A 20,703-nucleotide genomic window follows, 5' to 3' on the forward strand; every position below is an offset into this window, starting at 1 on the left:
CCTCCAACTCCCTTTCTCTTCCTCTCGGCTCTCTCACTCCCTCCCTCTACACATATTCATCCGTAAACCAAACACAAAAGAGTATCCTTTTCGTTTTCCCGTGATGTTGAGCAAATAAGCAACAAACATGCATTTAATATAATTAATTAAAAAAAGAAAAGCTTAAAAAAAATACATCAATGAAAGTTGTAGTCCCTTGCCAAAGTTTTTGATGGGACCATGTGCTACAGGCAACAACACGAAAACGAAATGGAGGTCATGTACAATGCTACTCCTCCAGTATGAATTCTCAGTTCATTCTGTCAACTAGGTATCATATTTGTTTTTGCTTTTACTGTAATCAGATACTTTACCACTTCATCACAGGGAACTCATTGGTTCCAATGGACCAGGGGCAGGAACAGTTGCAGGCAGTTATGTGCATTTTGCACACGGCGTAACTTTGTTTGCACATGGTGTAACTTACTTTTAACAACGTGTTACTTTAGAACAAAATTTTATGAGTCCCACATATATTGTTAAATCGAGATATAAGATGGAATCTGAACCGTATAATTTTTTTTGGCCAAATCTTGGCCACTCCTGCCCCTCTTCCGGTTCCAATGAACAAATCAAAGTTTCCAAGGTTTCTGGTATGACAACCTTAACTTGTAGATCTTATAAAAGATGAAGTGATAATTCATTAAATACCCAGATAAAATTAGAGAAAACCTTCAATTTCTCCACATGGAAAGCAGGAATGATAAGTTTTCTGTGTTTAGCCCATTTATCTCCATCATAGCTGACCAGCCCTTGTGCCAGCAATTTGATAAGTGGATTAGCATGAGGCTTTTGAAAGATGTAAAGCTTTGTTGTGATCTCCCTTATGTGTTCAGGGTTCATGATCACCACCATCGGTTTTGGTCCAAGCCACACGTATGTATTCTTACTTGAGAATCATTCACCACTTATTTCATTAAACAAACATCTTAAATCAATCAAGGGTACTTAGTACTGCTGTCTTTATCCGTTTCTTATATCATTTAACAGAATGGATATATTGGAACCAAGATACAGGAGGGTACTTCACCTTATGAACTCCTGCCGGTACCTGAATATCAGACAGCAATGTATACAAGAAGCACGATTAAAGAAATGCATTACTGCCAATTGGACTCCTTGGATTAATTGTGATCATAATATTTAGTCCTGATCATCTTAACCAATCACTCAAGAAGATATAAAGGCGTCATTTATTTTCGAATATTACTCGGCATTGCTATCTATTTGATTCACCATGTTTGAGGTTTACATTAATCATGAGAAGATTGATTCTTCCGGTAGTACTGGAGAATCATTGAGTTTAAACTCTCGAGACTGGAAAGTGGACAAGCAACCTAATTTAGAATAATTTTTCCAGATTGGCACATCCACCCATTTGTATTCATATGCCAAGGTTCAACTCTCGTTGCTCTAATTTGCACTATCTGCTCTGCAATCTCCTTCATGTACTCAAAGCAGGGGGGAAAAAGAAATTTTCTTGCTAAAAAAAGCTGTCTCATTTACTGAATAGTGAAAACAGATTGGTATCCACTATTGCATTATTTGCCATATCAAAAATAAGATAGAACTATCCTTAGGAAATGCTTCCAGACTGATAAAAAGAAAGGTGTAATGATGACCCTGCAATCTCCTTTATGTACTCAAAACAGGGGGAAAAAGAAAATTTCTTGTTAAAAAAAGTTGTCTCGTTGCAAGGTAAATTGAAATGAGGAATCTTGAAAGGTAAATTGCAATCATTGAAGAAATCCATGAACACTTGCAAAGAAAGCATCGGATGATTGAAAAAGATGATACTACTACTTACCATACTTCTTGACAGCTTTACAGAAGTGAGGAATAACTCTTGGGACGAAGTCTTCAGAGAGATTGACTGGCTTGGAGTGAGCTTCCTCGAAGAGGGTTGAGGTCTCTTTGAAGTCTGCATGGAGAAGTTTGTAAGGATTTCCTCTGAGGCCTTGCTCTTTCAGCCGCTTTTCCAGCTTCTTAGGAGTTAACCACACCCAGTCGAATGCTTTCCATGTAAGCACTAAAATCAAGAGCAGAACACAAGAAGAGAATACAGCAATTGGGCTGTATGCTATCTCCATTACAGAGGCGCAGTTAAAGGTTTAATTTTGAGCATCTGCTCTTGCATTCATATTTAGAGTCATCTTCATGATGTCCCAGAATTCATCAGTTTTAGAGCAAGTTACTCTTTAGTCCTAGTTGTTTAATGATTCACGCAACTTTCCTATAATTTTAAAAGCTATACATAACTCTCAAATTTTGGATTAAAGTATGTTCGGGGGTTAATATCTTTAATGCTAGCGGTCCCAGAAAAGGGGCGTAAATCCTTCATATTGGTCATTCCGGTTTCCCCTGAGACTTCAATTCAAACTTCCAATGTGCCTTCAATACTATGAGCCTATGAGGTTATCTTTTATCCAAAATGTTTCAGATTCTAATTGCACTTTTATTTTGTAAAATCAAACACCCCTGCCGGGCTAAGTCTGCCGCCCTGTAGCCTGTAGGGGACAACATTCATAACATTCAATTTACCTAGCACCCTAAGATTATTGATTACCCTTGAAACTGGTTCTGAGCAACAAGAAACCCGGAGAGGGAGCAGACTAAGACTCAGGCAGAAACTTTTGAACAATTTCCTGAAAAAAATCGTTAAATTTCAAAATGCAAGAACATTACACTGCCTGGCAGTTCTAGACAATTGAGGGTTACTTTAATAGTGAAGGGTTAGCACTTTGATGGTTGTAACTAATCTGTAACATACATCTCCTAGTCTATAAAGAGATCAATTGAGGGCTAACTTGCTGCAAAAAATCATCTTATCAAAACTTAGATATTCTGTAATAAGTACGCCAAAAGCTTTTTCTTTGGAGCTTTGAACACTAATGCTAAGTACTATCAAGACATGTTTCATTTTATCCGAAAGATAATTCGTCTATGGTGTTGCACTAAAATAGAGTACGAATTTAGCCTAAAAGAAAGTAAATCCAATTCACGACTTGAAGCCAACTTCTTGTTTTTCATCACATGCATACATTCCTCTCATTTGCGCCAACAACAGGTCCCAACCAAATGGGAAGAATGCAACATTTCCCTTTGTTGCATGTGAAACTCCTTGACAAAACCTTTCTTCTGGCTTGAATTCTTTCGCATCTTCGCCCCATATTTCAGGATCATGATGAGCTATCAGGGTTTGTAATTGTAACAAGATTACCATTCCACTGGGAAGAGATAAATTTCCTAATTTTGTTTCTGCAGCCGTTATTCGACCATTGACTAGTACTGGTGGATATAACCTTAGGACCTCGTGTAATATCAAAGTTACCTCAGGAAGAAAAACAAGAAACTCATTAGTCCTCTACCCAGATTTGTCAATGTTAATTATGTTACCAGGCTTGCCACCAACAGAGAAAGTGAGAAAGCTCGACTCAGTCTTCAACAAAACAGACTATGTCATCCAAGTGACATTTTAAGTTGGAATATTTTCTTCAACAATTACATTTAACGATTGTTGATGAGAATACCTTTTGAAAACTTCCTAAGAAGTCCTTTAACTACAATAATTGACTAAGGATGACTTAAAGCAATAAGTAAGCTTACATATTATAAAAGTCCTTTAACTTCCTATAAATGTATGTATGTATGTATATGCACAAAAAATAAAAAAGAGAAGTCTTGAAAGGTAAATTGCAATCTTTGAAGAAATCCGTGATCTCTCGCAAAGAAAGCATCAGATGATTGGAAAAGAAGATTTTACTGCATATCAAATTTCCTGACAGCTGCACAAAAATTAGGAATAACTCTTGGGACGAAGTCATCAGTGAGGTTGATTGGCTTGGAATGAGGTTCCTCGAAACGTCTTTGAAGTCTCCATAGAGAAGTTTGTAAGGATTTCCTCTGAGACATTGCCCTTTCAGCTGCTTCTCCATCTTCTTGGGAGTTAACCACATCTAGTTGAATACTTTCCAGGGTAGCACTAAAATCAAAAGCTGAATACAAGAAAAAAAACTATTGGGCTGTCATTCGTGTTCTACAAGTATCAAATTTATGATGATAAAGACAACGGAGAAAATTTTAATAGGTGGCAATGTGGCACATATTTTTAATGTTAATCATCTGCAAATTATACTTCTTTTTTAATATGGCATAATGGTAGGGTTTTTTTTTTTTTTTTTGCTATTTTAGAAAAGGGAAATGGAAGAAAATTTTGGAGCAAATTTTTGGGCTTTCATTGTTCTAGAAATATCAAAGTTATGATGATATGGTGTACGTTTACATAAACTGTTGCATTTCCTTCAATATTTGATGTAAATAAACAAAATTCACACTTTTGACCAAAAATTGTATCAATAGAATCCAAGCAATATCGAAAGTTAAACTACAAAATTGTGGCTTAAATGCTTTCGACTCACATCTTTATCAAACTACTCATTTCTTTCAAGTGTTTTCATTTATCTCCTCATCACACAATTTAGAATTTCAATTGAAAATAAAACCTGAAATTTCTCCCTTTTGTCTTCTCTCCTTTCCCATCACCGCATTCAGCTTATGCAGCTTTTCGTTGTTTCATTTTGTAGCTAAAATAATTTTATTTGGCTGGAGTCTAATGCTGATTTTGTCTGAAGATATCTTACCCTCATATGGAGGATTCGAAGATTAATAGCAAATAATTTTTCTTTAGTTTTAACGATAAGATTGGACGACTCTCCGGATGTTTGTACGCGATAAAAGTTTCAATTTATGCCAAACTATAAATTTTTACTCGTTGATTTGAACTTATGCACGAGATGATCTATAATAGCTTTCTATTCCACATTAAAAGAATTTCTCTTCTTACGCTCGTGCCTTGGGTTGAATTAACCATTCATGGTTTCTTTTCGCAAGTCAATCAACTGAATATTCACCAATGACTAGGAAGCTTCTTCAAAGCTAAGGCTCAAATGGGGTCAATTACAAAGATTACATGTTTCAAAAAATTTGTGATAATAAGTAAATCCTTGTCAAACACGATTTTCAGCATTTCCACGCCACCCCCGCCCCCCTCTTTTTTTTCTGGTGACTAGGGGAAAGTTTACACCCTTCCGCAGGAACTCCTCTAGAAGTAGCCGCACCTATTACATCTGCAGCTAATATGCATCTGTTGTTCCTGCTAACTATAGATCTCGTTCTGCTTGACATTGATTTCTCATTCCTTAAGCATCCACACATCCTTTTGTAGGAGTAGCACAAGAAACTTCACAATGCTTGCTTACAAATTACAATCAGATTTCAGGCTTTTATGAGCAACAGATGAAGATGGTAATAACAGAGAAGCGGGCAAACTGCTCCATACAACTATTGTTAACTCCACGAGTAGTGCGTGAGGGTATTTGGGTTTTGGAAGAGAAATCAAGATTTAAACATCTGAAGTACTTATTTCCCCACAAAGCTAATGACGCAAACAGCCAAGATACATAATTCAAGCTAAAATCTCTGCAAAATCAACTGAGCACCAAACTGGGGTTGAAGCGTTGCTGCTGCCCGAGGAGCATGAGTATAAGATGGCGAAAGCTCAAAGGAAAAGCGTTGCAGAATCATAGTCAATGCCAGTTTGGCTTCCAACATAGCAAAGTTTTGGCCAATGCATATACGAGGTCCCCAACTAAACGGGAAGAATGCGACTCGGCCCTTTGTTGCCTTTGAGACTCCATCAGCAAACCTCTCTGGTTTAAACTCCTCCACATCATCGCCCCATATTTCAGGGTCATGGTGCAGCAACATTACTGGTAATGATACCAACACTCCTGCTGGAAGAGATAAATTACCCAATTGAGTTTCTCCAGCAGCTCTTCGAAAGAGTGCAGGCACTGGTGGGTAGAGTCTGAGAACCTCGTGCAGTATCATGGTGATCTATAACAAAAGATAAACGCACTCAGACTTTACACTGACGAGATCATACTATAGAGTTAACTTCCAATTTTGACTAACAAGTGCAAATAAAGACACTGTACAGTTCCATTAGGTTCATTTGAACATTTTCTTTAATCAAGACACTGTATGGTGCACATGAGTTTGAGGTTGGTTTCACATATACGATGGTGTCAGAGCAATGGAAACGAGAGCTTGCAGACAGTAGTTACCAATTTTAGGTGATTTAGTCCGTCAAAATCTGGTTTATCAGTGCCAAAGAGTTGCAAAACCTCTTCTCTAGCACGCATCTGCCACTCTGGATACCTACTCAATAAGATCATAGTCCATACAAGCAGCACTGAGGTGGTCTCCTGCCCAGCGAAATAGAACAGTTTGCATTCTTCAATAACCTCTAGAACTGTCATGCCAAAATTCTTGTTGCCATGATGATCAATTTCTTTAGAGTTGGATTCCAGTAATATGCCCAGTAAGTCATCATCACAGGCTTTCGCTGCTTTCATTGCCTTCAATCTAGCATTTATAATATCTTTAATAGATTCTTGAACATCTCTTGCAATTTGTTTCATTCTTGTATTCCTCTTGGTTGGAATGAACCTGAAAAGAGCATAATTTGGCAAACAAGCAACAAAAACTTAAATGTCACCACATCAATATTGGCTAAAGGGATCCAAACAAATTACAGTTCTAAATCATTTGAAGTCAGAAGTTTCTTTAGGATAGAACAGGCAGTGAGGTGGAAAAATTGTACCGCCATCCTGGGATGTATAATGATCGTGCAGCCTCAATGAAATGCTCAGCCTGTTCTCTTTGAAGTTCGAATATTCTTGATCCTTCTTTGTAGTTACTACCAAATGCCGTCCGTGAAATTGCATCACAAGTCAGAGTCTGAAGATCCGGCCAAACATCCAACTCAGAGGAGCCATTGGATGAAACAATATCCTCCCACTTGCACATCATCTCACTAGCACTTGTATAAAATGACGGGAGCATGTGCTATAGGCAAGAGAACCAAAAAAGGGAAAAATAAGTCAGTATTACTGCTATTCCACTGGTAAGAATTATCAGTTCATTCTATCAATCAGTAACCACTTTTGATTTTGCTTTTCTTGCAACAGATATTAACCACTTGATCGAAGCCAAACACATTCATTTCAGCTAAAATTTATATATATATATATATATATATATAGTTTCAAAGATTTATTTTATGAAAACCTGACATCACACAGCTTATTACTTATCATGCTACAATTCACTAAATAATTGAAATAAAATCAGGGAAAACAAAACCTTCAACTTCTCCACATGGAAAGCAGGATTGATGAGTTTTCTATGTTTAGTCCATTTATCTCCATTATAGCTCGCCAGCCCTTGTACCAGCAATTTTAGGAGTGGATGACTATGAGGTCTTTGAAAGATGTAAACCTTTTGTGTGACCTCCCTTATGTGTTCAGGATCCATGATTACCACCGTCAGTTCTGTTCCCTGCCACAAATATGTATGCTTACCTGCAACGCATTCACCACTTCTCTTCACTTTCATCTCAAGGATAAGAATTTATCTTTCCATATAATTATCAAAAAATCAAGTGTACTCAGCTTTGTGCCATACTATCTATGTGTTTCTCTTCTTCCGTTTCACACAATAAAGATATTGGCATAAAGGGGTATAACGAGGGTGCTTAATCCTGCTCGAACCCAGAAATTAGTCATGTAACATGGTATATGGCAAGCACGTACTCAAATAAATGCATTACTAGAAACTTATGTCCATAATCTGATCATATATGTATATATATTTTTTGATTAACATAATCTGATCATATTAAAGGCTCAGTTTCGAAATATTTCTATTCTTTAATTTGCTTCAGCATGTTTTGAAGTTTATTCCTGTATAAAAAATTACAATTACAATTTAATTCAGTTTAAACTCTTGGACAGTGGCAATACGGTTTCATTGAGAACCTTGAGTTCTTCGCCGAATAATTCATTTTAATGACCATTCTATGTTCTTAGACTCCATAAAACATAGTAGACACAGAAAGGGAGAAAAGCAACCCAAGTTAGAACAAGTTGTCTCAATTGGTAAAGCCATACCTCCCTAACAATGTGCCAAGAATAGATGCAACTGTGGTCCCTTCCTCTTAATGTACTTAAAAAAAAAAAAGCCTCGTAAAAAGTTGTTTCCTGTAGTAAAAGCAGGTTCCCATCTACTCCTTGATAACTAAAGAAATTTCATAAACAGCCCTCCAATCTCAATAAAACTAGTTCTAGTAAGAGTAACTATCAGAAGAGAGAAATAAAGGAAAAGGCATTATCAAATACCCCAAAAAATTAAAAAAAAATCCGCCTCGAGTGTAGGGATATAATTGTGTATTATGAGATATTTCAGCGCAAGATAAGGACTAGCACGTGAAGTCCTTTCAGAGTGATGACGAGATGTAGCGGTGGGCGCAAGGTGTTATGATTCTGATTGCAATTGTCAGGTGTTGGAGTATTTTTTTTATAAAATAGTTTAAAATTATTGTTCCGTCAGAACAAAAGTCCAAATGTCAAATAGACAGATTAGCAATAGTTATAATAATTATTATAACAATAATAAAATTAACTATAATAAAATAATTAAAATAATAATATAATAATACACAAATATAGAGGGCTAAAGCACGGATATTTCATTTTTTTCATTTTCTTTAAGGTGATTCAAAACGCTGTGGAAGAATTAATTCCGCCGGTGCAGCAGAATCTTTGACTTGTCATCTCCAGAATACAACAATCCAACCACATTTGCTATCATTCTCATTAGAATGCACAATTAAGAGAATATAGCTCCACTAACACCAATTTTTTCTTTTTTCTTTTTGCCAATCTATGAAATAGATAGAGTGTTTCTCTTACGAATTATAGCTCACAAAATATAAGTTGTTGTAGCACCTTTTTCTATCTCAACGACACATATTTACAAGTGAAGAAAAATTAGTCAAATATAACCTACACTAGTAATATGCAAGGTAAATGCTGAAAATTATTGGCTATTCCAGACACATTTTAATTTGAATTATAGATTATAAAATTTATTGTAATTGAAAAATCATAATTTCATATAATAAATCTTTAGTCAAAAATCATCCAAACACGTAAATTTCAAAAACACTTACCAATTATTCTCCTTATAACTCACACATTTAATTGAGAATTTAACTATTTTATTAAAATACTCCAACAGGAGGTTAAAACTTCCAAACTAAAATCTTGATCATTGTAGAAATTAACTTAAAACAAAACAAAAATCATTGAAAGATAAATAATGATCATTGTACAGATCTAAACTTGTAGAAAAGAAAGCATCAGCTGATTGAAAGAGAAGATACCACTACAGTACTACTTACCATATTTCTTGGCAGCTGCATAGAAGTGTGGAATAACTCTGGGGACGAAGTCATCAGTGAGATTGATTGGCTTGGAGAGAGCTTCTTTGAAGAGGGTTGAGATCTCTTTGAAGTCTCCATAGAGAAGTTTGTAAGGATTTCCTCTGAAACCTTGCTCTTTCAGCCGCTTCTCTAGCTGCTTGGGAGTTAACCACACCTGGTTGAATACTTTCCATGCTAGCACCAAAATCAAGAGAAGAATACAAGAAGAAAGTACAGCAATTGGGTTGTACACTATCTCCATTACTGAGGTGTCGTTAAGGTCGGATCCGCCCTTGCCCCCATATTTATAGTGGGAAGTTGGTTATCTTTTTGATGTCCCAAAATGAAATGTTTGGTAAAATTACTCTTTAGGACCTTGTAGTTTGATGTCTTTTCGGTTTACTTCCTTATAGTTTTAATAATTATACATAACCTCCCGTACTTTGGACTAATGTATAAAGTGATGGAAATTATTGGAGTCAATTGAAATATCAAGAGTAACTTCATGTCAAAACGAAAATTATTTGTTAAAATTTATGTGTAGCATTATAAATTATAAGGGAGTCATGAGAAAAAAAGAGTTAAATCGTTTGGAAACTAAAATCAAAAGTCCTTAGATTTATACTTCCTTGGTCTCACTTTGGACATTTTATCTTCATCCCAGGTGGCAAATCAAATTGTAAGGAAAAGTGTGTCTAATCATATCTTTGTGGATTTTATTCTTTTCTTTTTTGGTAACAATTAATTATAGTCCTTTTTATAATTCCGTATTTATAGTCAATTTCATTCAATCTATTAATGACCCACCTTATATAAATTTGTATTAATTGTGTCTTTTTAACTTTTTTTGTCAATTAACTCATATCTTTTTATTTATTGTATTAATTGTAGCTATTGGCCACAATCAAAAACTTTAAGTCTTGGAGTAAGAGGTCACGGGTTCAAATCTTGTCTGCTACTATACGTGACTTTTTCTAAATTCATATGGGTGCATAAAAATCGGAAGAATGTTGTTCTGACATGGGAATGGTACAAAACTATACTGTCGGGCTGACTCAGCCTAGCAAGAAAGAAAAAAAAATTTAAATGATAGGTTGCCGGGATGACTAAGCCCGGCAGCCAAGCTAGAAATTTTTTTTTTATCCATTTGTTTTGGAGCAGCCAAAAAGGAGGAGGAAGAGGAAACTCTTGATGAATCAATTCTTGACTCGGTGATCAAATTTGTTGTTGTTTCAGTTAAGCAATTTCTAGTGGCCACGGCATGGATAAAGGGCCTTTTCTTGTATGTTTCTTGGGTATACTAGATTGTATACTCATGCACCTGACCTTTCTACTATTCAAGAAAAATAGTCTGGCTTCAGGGAAAAAGAAATAAAAATTAGTTTGGATGCAATTTGTGTGTGTGCGTGTGCGTGTGCGTGTTCGTGTTCATTTTTTTTTTTTTTTTCCATGTAGATTTTAATGGCATTTTTAACTGTGGTTTTAGGTCATTTTTAGCTGTGATCATTTGGTTGCGGCAAAACAGCCAGATATATTCTCTATCTTAGCAATGGTTAGTATATACTACTTATAGTAGATTATTTCTTGAATTTTATTTAAGTGATATTAGTCTTAAAATTAGTAAGGATTTTGACGAATTGATGGTCAGCATATTTTCTCTTTTGGGTAAATTATTGAATTTTTATTTTCAGTTTATTTCAATCAATATGGATGGCTACATGGTGGCAACGGATGTGGAAACGGAGCCAGAGGTTTAAGAAAAAAGCTACCTTGCTAACTGGGAAAAAAGAGACCCCATTGAAGTAGCTGCCTACTGTTATAAAGTGATGGAAATTATTGGAGTCAATTGAAATATCAAGAGTAACTTCATGTCAAAACGAAAATTACTTGTTAAAGTTTATGTGTAGCATTATAAATTATAAGGGAGTCATGTGAAAAAAAGAGTTAAACCGTTGGAAACTAAAATAAAAAATCCTTAGATTTATACTTCCTTGGTCTCACTTTGGACATTTTATCTTCATCCCATGTGGCAAATCAAATTGTAAGGAAAAGTGTGTCTAATCATATCTTTGTGGATTTTATTCTTTTCTTTTTTTGGTAACAATTAATTATAGTCCTTTTTGTAATTCCGTATTTATAGTCAATTTCATCCAATCTATTAATGACCCACCTTATATAAATTTGTATTAATTGTATCTTTTTAAATTTTTTTGTCAATTAACTCATATCTTTTTATTAATTGTAGCTATTGGCCACAACAAAAAACTTTAAATCTTGAGAGTGGGAGGTCAGGGGTTCAAACATTGTCTGCTACTATATGTGATTTTTTCTAAATCCATACAGGTGCATAAAAATCGGAAGAGTGTTGTTCTAACATGGGTATGGTACGAACCTGTTGAGTTGACTTAGCCAGCAGGAAAGAAAAATTTTTTTTTAAATGATAGGTTGCCGGGATGACTAAGCCCGGCAGCCAAGCTAGAAAATTTTTTTCTATCCATTTGTTTTGGAGCAGCCAAAAAGGAGGAGGAAGAGGAAACTCATGATGAATCAATTCTTGACCCGGTGATCAAATTTGTAGCTGATTCAGTTAAGCAATTTCTAGTGGCCACGGCATGGATAAAGGGCCTTTTCTTGTATGTTTCTTGGGTATACTAGATTGTATACTCATGCTACCTGACCTTTCTACAATTCAAGAAAAATAGTCTGGCTTCAGGGAAAAAGAAATGAAAATTAGTTTGGATGTAATTTGTGTGTGTGCGTGTTCGTGTTTTTTTTTTTTTTCATGTAGATTTTAATGGCATTTTTAACTGTGGTTATAGGTCATTTTTAGCTGTGATCATTTGGTTACGGCAAATGATCTGGGGTTGTGCGCTAGTATCTGCCTGCATTTCTTTGGTCCTGTTCGGTTACGTGATGATTTTTTTTCTTTTGAGGGTGTTACTTGATGAAAATGATAGGGTGTTAATTGTTAGTAATTTTATTGTTAATTTTCCCTTTTATCCTTGCCAAATATTGTTTTAATTATTAATATTTACTTATATTTGGTATTGGATCCAATTTCAGGGAGTGAAGCAGAAAACTACAAAAAAGGAGGGACTTTCTGAAGATAATTGAGACTTCAAATAAGCCACAGACCTGGCCCACATGGTGATAGACGCGGACTGCATTTCTTTTTTGCGAATTAGGAGTATCTTGGAGTGTTGAAGTGTTTGACTATCAAGAGGAAACTAAAGAAAGAAGGACTTCAGAGAACTTCACTTTATGTACACTCCTTTCTCAATTTGTGCGGGGACCACGGAGAGAAGAAAGGCATTAGTCATTTGAATTGAAAGGAAACAAACGTGCAAAGAGTTGTTTTTGTTCCTTATTCGTGGGGACCACTGGTTAGATAGCTTTAGTCATTTCCTTTTGGCTATATAAGGACAACCGAAAGAAAGGCTACGGAGAGTTTTTTAGCATAGTTTAGTTTTATTCTTTCTTGGTTCCTTTGATGGCCTGGATCTCAGTTAAATTACTTTGAGATTTTCTCATGAGGCGTGGCTAAGTTTTCCTAGTCGAAGGTCAATTTGAGAACTCGGTTTCGAACATCTGTGAGATCTAATTATTTTATTTATTTCTTTTATTTATTGGTATTTGTGCGTTTCCTGATTTAATTGCTTATGCTTGTTATGTTATTTGAATGTCAAGGGCCCGATATTCGAATTAACCTAATGATCTAATGCTAAATTAATTGATTGAATCCGTAATTGTTCAATTGATTAATACCAGTGGCGACTAGCGTGATTGGTTTCATGTTAGGGAAACGTATGATCTAATTTAAACAAATCCTCGTAGCGTGTTTGTTGGTTAGGATTGAGTTTTTCTAATTATTAATGCAATCAAGTAATTAAATCTTATGGTCGTACCTAGGGTTATTTCTTGGTTAGAGAAATAGTTAACGGTCGTACCTTAACTATCGAGAAATTAAGGAAAGGCTGGTTGTTCATCGCGTGTATGGCAACTATAACCAATCTATTAATAAGTAATTGAATTATCTTTGCGTCGATGATCAGTTGCATGGAGCGTGTCTGAAAAGTTATACCTTTGGCTAGAGTCATATTGGTTATTGATTAATTTCTATTTATTTCTATTAGTTATTTTATTAGTTAGTTAATTAGTTATTTTATATTCTCCAAAAACCCCCCATACTTCGGATTCTAAAAGAAATAAATTATCCCCAGTCCCTGTGGATTCGACCCTACTTATCACTATCTACAGAAATTATATTTTGTTTGAGCAGGTATTTATTATTGCACAGACTTGACAACCTGTCAATTTTTGACGCCGTTGCCGGGAACTAGTGCCATATTAATTTGTTTCTTTTTGAGTTTCATCTTATTTTTATTTTATTTTATTTATTTATTTTTATTTTATTTTTTTTATATAGTTTATGGCTTCTAACACTCCGTATTTTGGTGATAGACTGGATTTTGTTTCCAGGGAAGGCAATGAGGCTAGTTTTTTTGCTAAGTTTGCATATTCAGAAGTACTAAACTCTATTAGAGAAAGAATGGTTGCTGCAACCTGTAAAATTTGTTATGCCAGGGATCATTCAACTGGTATGTGCCCCGAATATCAAGATAATCTTAGTGTCCCACTCAATAATTATGGAGATTTTTCACCATGGTCTCAAACGTGGTATAACCCTAATCCAAACGGGTATGATCAAGGATGGTGGGATAACTCCAATTATAATTATACAACGGGGCCAATGAATTTTCAGCAGTATGAGTCTCAAGAATCATCATCTATGTCAGGTATGTCTCTTGAAGAAATAGTTGTATCAATAGCTACTAATACATATCAATTCCAACAGGAGACACAAATGAGAAATAGGATGATGAAGGATGCAATGAGTAATCTGGAAGATCAAATTTGTCTATTGACATCCAGAATAAATCGATTGGCTTCTCAAATGGAAGAATTGCCCTCGAAAACCATTGTTGATTTTGAAGAAAATAAGAGTGCAATTTGTTTGACTAGTGATGAGGAGATACAAGAGTGTCAAAATGAGAGATCTACAAATGCAGTTGAAAAAGAAGCCGAAAAGGAAGAAATGGAACCCCAACCGCAACCCATTTAAGTGAAAGAATTCAGTGAAGAATCATCAAATGTGGTGACACCACCTCCATTCCCTAACCCGCATTTTCTTAACTCTTACTCTATAATTTCTGTTGATGAGATTGATTTTGTTATACCGGAAGTTATTGAGTCTCATGGCAGGAATAAGTTAAGAGTAGCTATGGTCAAATATCTTGAACCGTCGAATGCTCTTGATGGAAGAGTGGATGAAGAATTGCGATCAATGCTTGATTATTTGGCGCCATTAACTAGTCCATGGAAGACCGTAGCTCGTGTGCTCAAAGATTACTCCATCTATGAGGGTTACCAGGATCACATTGAAGATGAAGTATTGAAACGAGCCACAAGATTTTATCCTCCATGAACAAGACATAACAATGTCTAGCCAAAGACATTAAAGAAAGACTCTTTTTGGGAGGCAACCCAATTGTTGATTTTGTTATTTTTGTATTCAATGTCTTAAATATGTCGTTTCTCACTTGGGTACTAATCACTCTTGATGTTTTCTCACTATGACCAGAATAGGTAATCTTGGCGTGCCCACGCGAGGAGGGCACGCGTTAAGCGTCTAAATTCAAGTCTCATGGTCAGTGGACGTTTTACAATCTTGGCGTGCCCACGCGGTGTTTGACGACCCAAAAATGAATTCAAAAAAAAAAAATTTAAAAATTCACATTGAAAAAAAAAAGCATTTCAAAAAAAAGAAAAAAAAAACATTTTTTTTCTTTCTCTTCTTCTTGTTTTTTTTTCTTTTTCTTCAAAAATTCAGATTTTGAAAATTTAAATTCGAAAAAAAAAATTTGAAAAAAAACATTGAAAAAAAAAAAAACCCCCAAAACCATTTTATTTTCTTTTTCTTTTTTCTTCTTTCTTTCTTTCTTTTCTTTCTTTCTCTTTTCTTCCTCTTCTTCCCCGCTGCTTTCCCTCTTTCCCCGTTTCTTTCCTTCTTCACCAGCCGCTGACCAGCACGCCGCAACCTCTTCGTGCGCTGCCATCAGCTCCACCTCCACCAGCTCGCGCGCCTCTCTTCGCTGACCTGCTGCGCGCCGCCCAGAGCTTCACGCTGCGTAGCCCTCGAGCGCGGGCCTGCCGATCTGCTCCACCTGCGCGCGCCCGCAACCACCAGTTCGCCCCAGCTGCCGCGACCTCCGCCGCCTGCCCACTTGCTTTCTTTTCCTCGCAAGACCACCGCCACCAACCTCTCCACCACAGCAGCTCCACCTTGCGAGCACGCCGCAGCAGTCCGCCGCCGCCACAGCGCCACTGCCCAGTCGCCATTGCCGCCGCACTCCTCTTCCAGCCGCGCGGCAGCATCGTGCGACACCTGCCCAGCACGCCGCCTCCTTCCTCCGCACAGCTCGACCAACCCACGCCGCACCACCACCGCCGCTCCACCTCAGCACCTCCAAGCTCCACCGCCAGTCTACATAGCGCAGGCCACCTGTCACATTTCTTTGACAGGTGGAGGTATTGACTTCTTCCCCTGATTAGCATTTTTCTAGATCGGAAATTGCTGGAGTATGTGTCTCTGTCTTGGGCGTTTTGCCGGATAAAGCAGGGGATGATTTGGGCATTTTTCTGGGTTTCATTTTAAGGGTGATATTACGTTGAATTGCTGACATAGTGGGGATATTTTCTGCTATTATTTGAATTTTTGGCCGGTTGATTAATTTTTCCCTGTGACTCACCAGTGGTACTGGTTGATTAATTTTAAAGTTTAATTTCTTGCGGTTGAGTTGCTGCCATTGAATTTAATTCTTTCCTGTCTGTGCACCAGTGGTACTGGTTGCAGTGTTGCTGTTGGTGGCGTCTAATTGACGTGCTGGGAGTATTTTACCTATTGATTTCAATTGCTAAATCTTTAGAGCATTTGTTGCAATTTTGGACTACATTGTTCCTGCATTTGACCCAATTGGGGCCACCAGTGAGTATTGATTGAAATTGCTGTATTGTTGGGATATTTGTATAGTCTCTAGGTGCCTGGGTTGTGCATTTTGCTGATCGGGTTGTCTACGAGGAAGGCACCAGTGGCTATTAAATTGTTATTGTTTTGAATTTGCTAAGTGGCCTCTCTCATCGATGGCCTCTGATGCTAAGTGACTCCACTTGCGAGATCAGGTTCACCATACGGATGAGCAAGTAACACATATCGCCAACCAGATGGCTCCAATGTCTAAGACCCTGGCCGCGTACTTCCATCATATCTGTTTCACTCCCCCGTTCCCACCTATCCCGTAGCCGCTCGAGAGGGAAGTTTCGTTTTCCTCTTCGCTTTAATTGCTATATTACCTCTATTGAGGGCAATGTCGGACTTAGGTGTGGGGGGAACAGCTGTGGTACAGCTAGTATTTCTAATTTTTAGTTTTTACATGTTTTCCTTTATTTTTGTTATTTGTTCTATTTTTCGTTTATTTACTTTATTTTATTTCTTTTATTAGTGGTCAGCTCTTATTTGAATGCCAAGTTTTGATGTTGGACTGTTGTCTCTAATTCTGATATTGCCAAATTTTATTAATAAAAGCGCATCAAGTTGATGTGGTTGAGTTCAGGAACATCTCTTTGGTGAATATCAGTAATTGCTTGATTTTTCTAATTTTTGGTTAACTTTTCTAGGCATAGGGAATGATTGTTGGCATTCTTCATGTGAATTGGTCCAATTATTAATTTTAGTTCTCCATGTCTGGAAATTTGAGGCTGACTGCTGTTATTCTTGTGTTGCTTTTAGATATCGTGCTATATGGTTGCAAATAAGATCGAGTTGACTGTACTCCGCTAGTGGTTACTACTGAGTAATCGGGGATTTTCACCTAAAGTGTTGATTTTCGCGTCAAAAGGTAGTAGTTGCTATGAGTGCGTGGTCCGGTAGCAATTGGAGCTGAGTAACCGGGCTCCTCCATCTGGCAAATGTTGGAGTTCGCGTCAAAAGGCTCTAAGGGCTATAGACTAAGTCTTTTGTTATTCAAAAAAAAAAAAATAAATAAATAAAACAAAATAAAATAAAGATTGTGTTAGTATGTGAATAAGTCAGCTTGCCGGTTTGTGATCTTAATGTCGAGATTTTGGTTAATAGTTGGACCATTTGCTGATAAATGTGAGCAACCATTCCTTTTTCTTAGATTAGTTTGCTTTAAATTGGAGGAGTTGGTGGTTGGGAAGCTAACCGGAGTGGTCTTTCTTGGATCTTAACTGTGATGCTTGATATATGTTTTTCTGGGTATCTTGGCAATATGATAGTTAGAGCAATAGCCATTGTCGAATTTTTGGTGTTCAATTGTTGTTCTTATACTTGAGGGTAAGCATGATTTAGGTGTGGGGGGAATTGATAGGGTGTTAATTGTTAGTAATTTTATTGTTAATTTTTCCTTTTATCCTTGCCAAATATTGTTTTAATTATTAATATTTACTTATATTTGGTATTGGACCCGATTTCAGGGAGTGAAGCAGAAAATTACAAAAAAGGAGGAACTTTCTGAAGATAATTGAGACTTCAAATAAGCCACAGACCTGGCCCACATGGTGATAGACGCGGACTGCATTTCTTTTTTGCGGATTAGGAGTATCTTGGAGTGTTGAAGTGTTTGACTATCAAGAGGAAACTAAAGAAAGAAGGACTTCAGAGAACTTCACTTTATGTACACTCCTTTCTCAATTTGTGCGGGGACCACGGAGAGAAGAAAGGCATTAGTCATTTGAATTGAAAGGAAACAAACGTGCAAAGAGTTGTTTTTGTTCCTTATTCGTGGGGACCACTGGTTAGATAGCTTTAGTCATTTCCTTTTGGCTATATAAGGACAACCGGAAGAAAGGCTACGGAGAGTTTTTTAGAATAGTTTAGTTTTATTCTTTCTTGGTTCATTTGATGGCCTGGACCTCAGTTAAATTACTTTGGAGATTTTCTCATGAGGCGTGGCTAAGTTTTCCTAGTCGAAGGTCAATTTGAGGACTCGGTTTCGAACATCTGTGAGATTTAATTATTTTATTTATTTATTTTATTTATTGGTATTTGTGCGTTTCCTGATTTAATTGCTTATGCTTGTTATGTTATTTGAATGTCAAGGGCCCGATATTCGAATTAACCTAATGATCTAATGCCAAATTAATTGATTGAATCAGTAATTGTTCAATTGATTAATACCAGTGGCGACTAGCGTGATTGGTTTCATGTTAGGGAAACATATGATCTAACTTAAACAAACCCTCGTAGCGTGTTTGTTGGTTAGGATTGGGTTTTTCTAATTATTAATGCAATCGAGTAATTAAATCCTATGGTCGTACCTATGGTTATTTCTTGGTTAGAGAAATAGTTAACGGTCGTACCTTAATTATCGAGAAATTAAGGAAAGGCTGGTTGTTCATCGCGTGTATGGCAACTATAACCAATCTATTAATAAGTAATTGAATTATCTTTGCGTCGATGATCAGTTGCATGGACCGTGTCTGAAAAGTTGTACCTTTGGCTAGAGTCATATTGGTTATTGATTAATTTCTATTTATTTCTATTAGTTGTTTTATTAGTTAGTTAATTAGTTATTTTATATTCTCCAAAAACCCCCCATACTTCGGACTCTAAAAGAAATAAATTATCCCCAGTCCCTGTGGATTCGACCCTGCTTATCACTATCTACAGAAATTATATTTTGTTTGAGCAGGTATTTATTATTGCACAGGCTTGACAACCTGTCAGAAAATTATTTGCACTAATTATGTGCAACTTCATGGTTTCATCGTCCACCAAAGAAATTAATCAATCTTGATCCAAACATGCACAGATAGATCTGTTTTGGTTTATATTTTTTCCTGGTAAAAAAAAATTTGATAAATATCAGCTTCAACCACTGTCATTAATCAGAATATATTTTCGAGAAGATAAGTCACTTACATGGCATTTATAATGTTTTTCAAATCTATTCGAATCACTCAATAAGCAGTGTTAGTAACTCATGTTTACCATATGACATCTAGAATCTTGTTGAGTGAATGTTTCTCAGTGATCTCTATCTACAATTGTATTATTTCGAGTCTCATGCATTATCTAACTAATAGACAAAGTGGCCAAGGAAAGCGTGTGGAGCTAATTTTAGCCGTCCTCTAAGTGTTCCTGGCTCCCATGTTGTCCTCTTCCTCTTTGTTGGAGAATAATAATTATATAATGCACTGCTGATCAATAGAGGACTACAATTTTTAGTGGATGAGTGTATGTTGGATTTGTGTCTAATACATTTGTGTGTTGAGTAGAAATTATTAAATGCAAGAAATGATTGTAGTTGTTGGCTCTTGATTTAAGAAAATGTATTAATTCATTTGAAAATGACTTTTGTATCCTTATTCTTTTGGTTATTCAATCTTATCTTGTATTCTAATGCTGTTGTTTGTTATTAAATGCTCTGTGTTTTTTGATATTAAAAGCCTTCAATAAATGTTTATCCATTTCATTATATTATCTACTACAAAAAAATTGATTTCTATCTAGGACATATTTCTCATTTCATTCATAAAGATTTGAATAAATATTTATGCTACTATTAAAAGGAATTAATCCCTATGTGGGACATGTAATTAATTTGTCCTTTGATTAGTAAAGTTTTGAATAACTGTTTATGCTTGTCATTAAATTATATTCTATTGTAGAAGGAATTAATGTCTATGTTAAAAAATAAAAGTTATCATTTATATTATTCTTATTATATAATTAAATGTCCTGTGATTATTTCGATAAAATGCTTATCATTATGATTAATTTATTTGGTACAGGCAACTAGCTTGTTTTTGGTGTGATTTATATTATTCTTATTATTATTAAATGGGGTGTTATTGTTTCCATAAAATGTTTATCCTTCTGATTAAATTACTTTGTACAAACAATTAGTTTGTTTTTTATGTAAATAATTAATATTTTCCTTTCAAAATTAAATAATTTATGCTTTATATCATTTTCATTATTAAATAGTAAATTGTTTTTTTTACTTTTCATTAAAAATAATATGACGGTTATTATTATAATTTTAAATAATAATGCTTTTCGCTGTTAAATTATTTAGTTTGAACAAATTATTACTACCTTTGAATTATCTTTTGAGCTTTTTTAAATGGAGAAAATTTTAAAGAAAGGTGTCAATGTCATTTTTGTTTAGAGCACGTCTTTCTTCTGTAAAACATTTGTATCTTATTGTACCCCGCTCTTTCTTTTGGAAGCTGCGACTTCATGCTAACTACTTCCT

The 20,703-nt window shown here is 35.8% G+C and overlaps 1 protein-coding gene across 2 annotated transcripts; it reads right to left on the minus strand.

Annotated features, from left to right (window-relative positions):
• Positions 1–5,347: 5,347 nt before the first annotated feature.
• Positions 5,348–9,674, minus strand: LOC113688110 (cytochrome P450 CYP72A219). 2 transcript variants are annotated; one of them, XM_027205781.2, is made up of 5 exons: positions 9,344–9,674; positions 7,246–7,463; positions 6,704–6,948; positions 6,165–6,549; positions 5,348–5,934 (listed from the first exon to the last, which is right to left on the minus strand). In XM_027205781.2, exons 1-5 carry the CDS (start codon positions 9,624–9,626, stop codon positions 5,509–5,511), a joined length of 1,557 nt encoding a protein of 518 aa, XP_027061582.1. In that variant the 5' UTR covers positions 9,627–9,674; the 3' UTR covers positions 5,348–5,508. The 2 variants fall into 2 exon arrangements, with proteins under 2 accessions (XP_027061582.1, XP_071905019.1); XM_072048918.1 differs by lacking the exon at positions 9,344–9,674 and adding an exon at positions 8,052–8,176.
• Between the last annotated feature and the right edge of the window lie 11,029 nt (positions 9,675–20,703).

This window comes from Coffea arabica, chromosome 5e (assembly GCF_036785885.1).
Source record: "Coffea arabica cultivar ET-39 chromosome 5e, Coffea Arabica ET-39 HiFi, whole genome shotgun sequence".
Lineage (NCBI taxonomy): Eukaryota > Viridiplantae > Streptophyta > Magnoliopsida > Gentianales > Rubiaceae > Coffea > Coffea arabica.

Coding starts and splice junctions, on each gene's coding strand:
- LOC113688110 (XM_027205781.2), bottom strand. CDS start 9,626: ATGGAGATAGTGTACAACCCAATTGCTGTACTTTCTTCTTGTATTCTT. Junction 6,550..6,703: donor TTATACATCCCAGGATGGCG/GTACAATTTTTC, acceptor TGCTCTTTTCAG/GTTCATTCCAACCAAGAGGA. Junction 5,935..6,164: donor GACTAAATCACCTAAAATTG/GTAACTACTGTC, acceptor CTTTTGTTATAG/ATCACCATGATACTGCACGA.